The sequence below is a fragment of the Hippocampus comes genome, unplaced genomic scaffold (genome assembly GCF_001891065.2).
Source record: "Hippocampus comes isolate QL1 unplaced genomic scaffold, H_comes_QL1_v1.1 C16752040, whole genome shotgun sequence".
In the NCBI taxonomy this organism is placed as follows: domain Eukaryota; kingdom Metazoa; phylum Chordata; class Actinopteri; order Syngnathiformes; family Syngnathidae; genus Hippocampus; species Hippocampus comes.
In genome coordinates, this window is record NW_017838194.1 from 1 (window position 1) to 795 (window position 795).

At 42.0% G+C, this 795-nt stretch overlaps 1 protein-coding gene across 1 annotated transcript; it reads right to left on the reverse strand.

The window, feature by feature from the left end:
- Positions 1-4: 4 nt before the first annotated feature.
- LOC109509064 (T-box brain protein 1-like) lies at positions 5-373 on the reverse strand (the record flags this gene model as incomplete). The annotated part of the gene is made up of 2 exons (XM_019858986.1): positions 255-373; positions 5-151 (listed from the first exon to the last, which is right to left on the reverse strand). Coding segments are annotated over exons 1-2 (255 nt in total), but the record flags the coding sequence as incomplete, so codon positions are not given.
- Positions 374-795: the final 422 nt, after the last annotated feature.

The window sequence follows — 795 nt, forward strand, 5'->3', positions numbered from 1 at the left end:
TCTGGTAGGCGGTGACGGCGATGAACTGCGTCTCGACGAAGGTGAACGTCTGCACTCGGCCCGGCTGGCTGCAGTCCTCCGTGCCGTCCTCGTTCACTTCCACCACGTGGAGCCTCGGCTGGTACTTGTGCAGAGATTGCAGGACCACCATCTGCGCCAAAAGCGTGCATCAGACGTTTGCTATACGCGATGACGAGCAAAAGATACATCTGGGGAAATAAATGCACTGAAATCATATCAGGATAACGTCTCACCTGTCCCGTGTTGTTGGACGCCCCTTTATTGTTTGTCAGCTTTAATTTTCCGAAAGAAATCTCCTGTCGCATCCAGTGTGCACCCGTGTTCGGCGAGTCCGGGTGCATGTAAACACGATTTCCTAGCAACATAAAATAGGTTTTCGGAAATTCAATCGAGAGCCAATTCATGCAATCGGAGATTTTTTAAAAAATATGATAATGTTCAGCTTCGAATTCATTTTAAAGGAGGTATGCGACTTATTGTGGAATACTGACGGTGCCATTTGCTTTATAGTCACATTTTTTAAAAATGACGGAATAGTTCTATTCACTATCACTGTTTATTGATCCAAATTTGCGTTGTTCACACAAGCATCATAATAATAAAAAACATTGTTTTGATTATCTCGCGAATAAAACTGAGAAGCAGAAGAAAAATGCTGACATCAAACTGACAAATTAGAATTGGAAAATGATAATAATAATTTTACCAACGTGTATTATTCACCTATATTTGGACCTCTGAGGGTGTCAGTTCAAATTGAGCAATGGAAGAAAA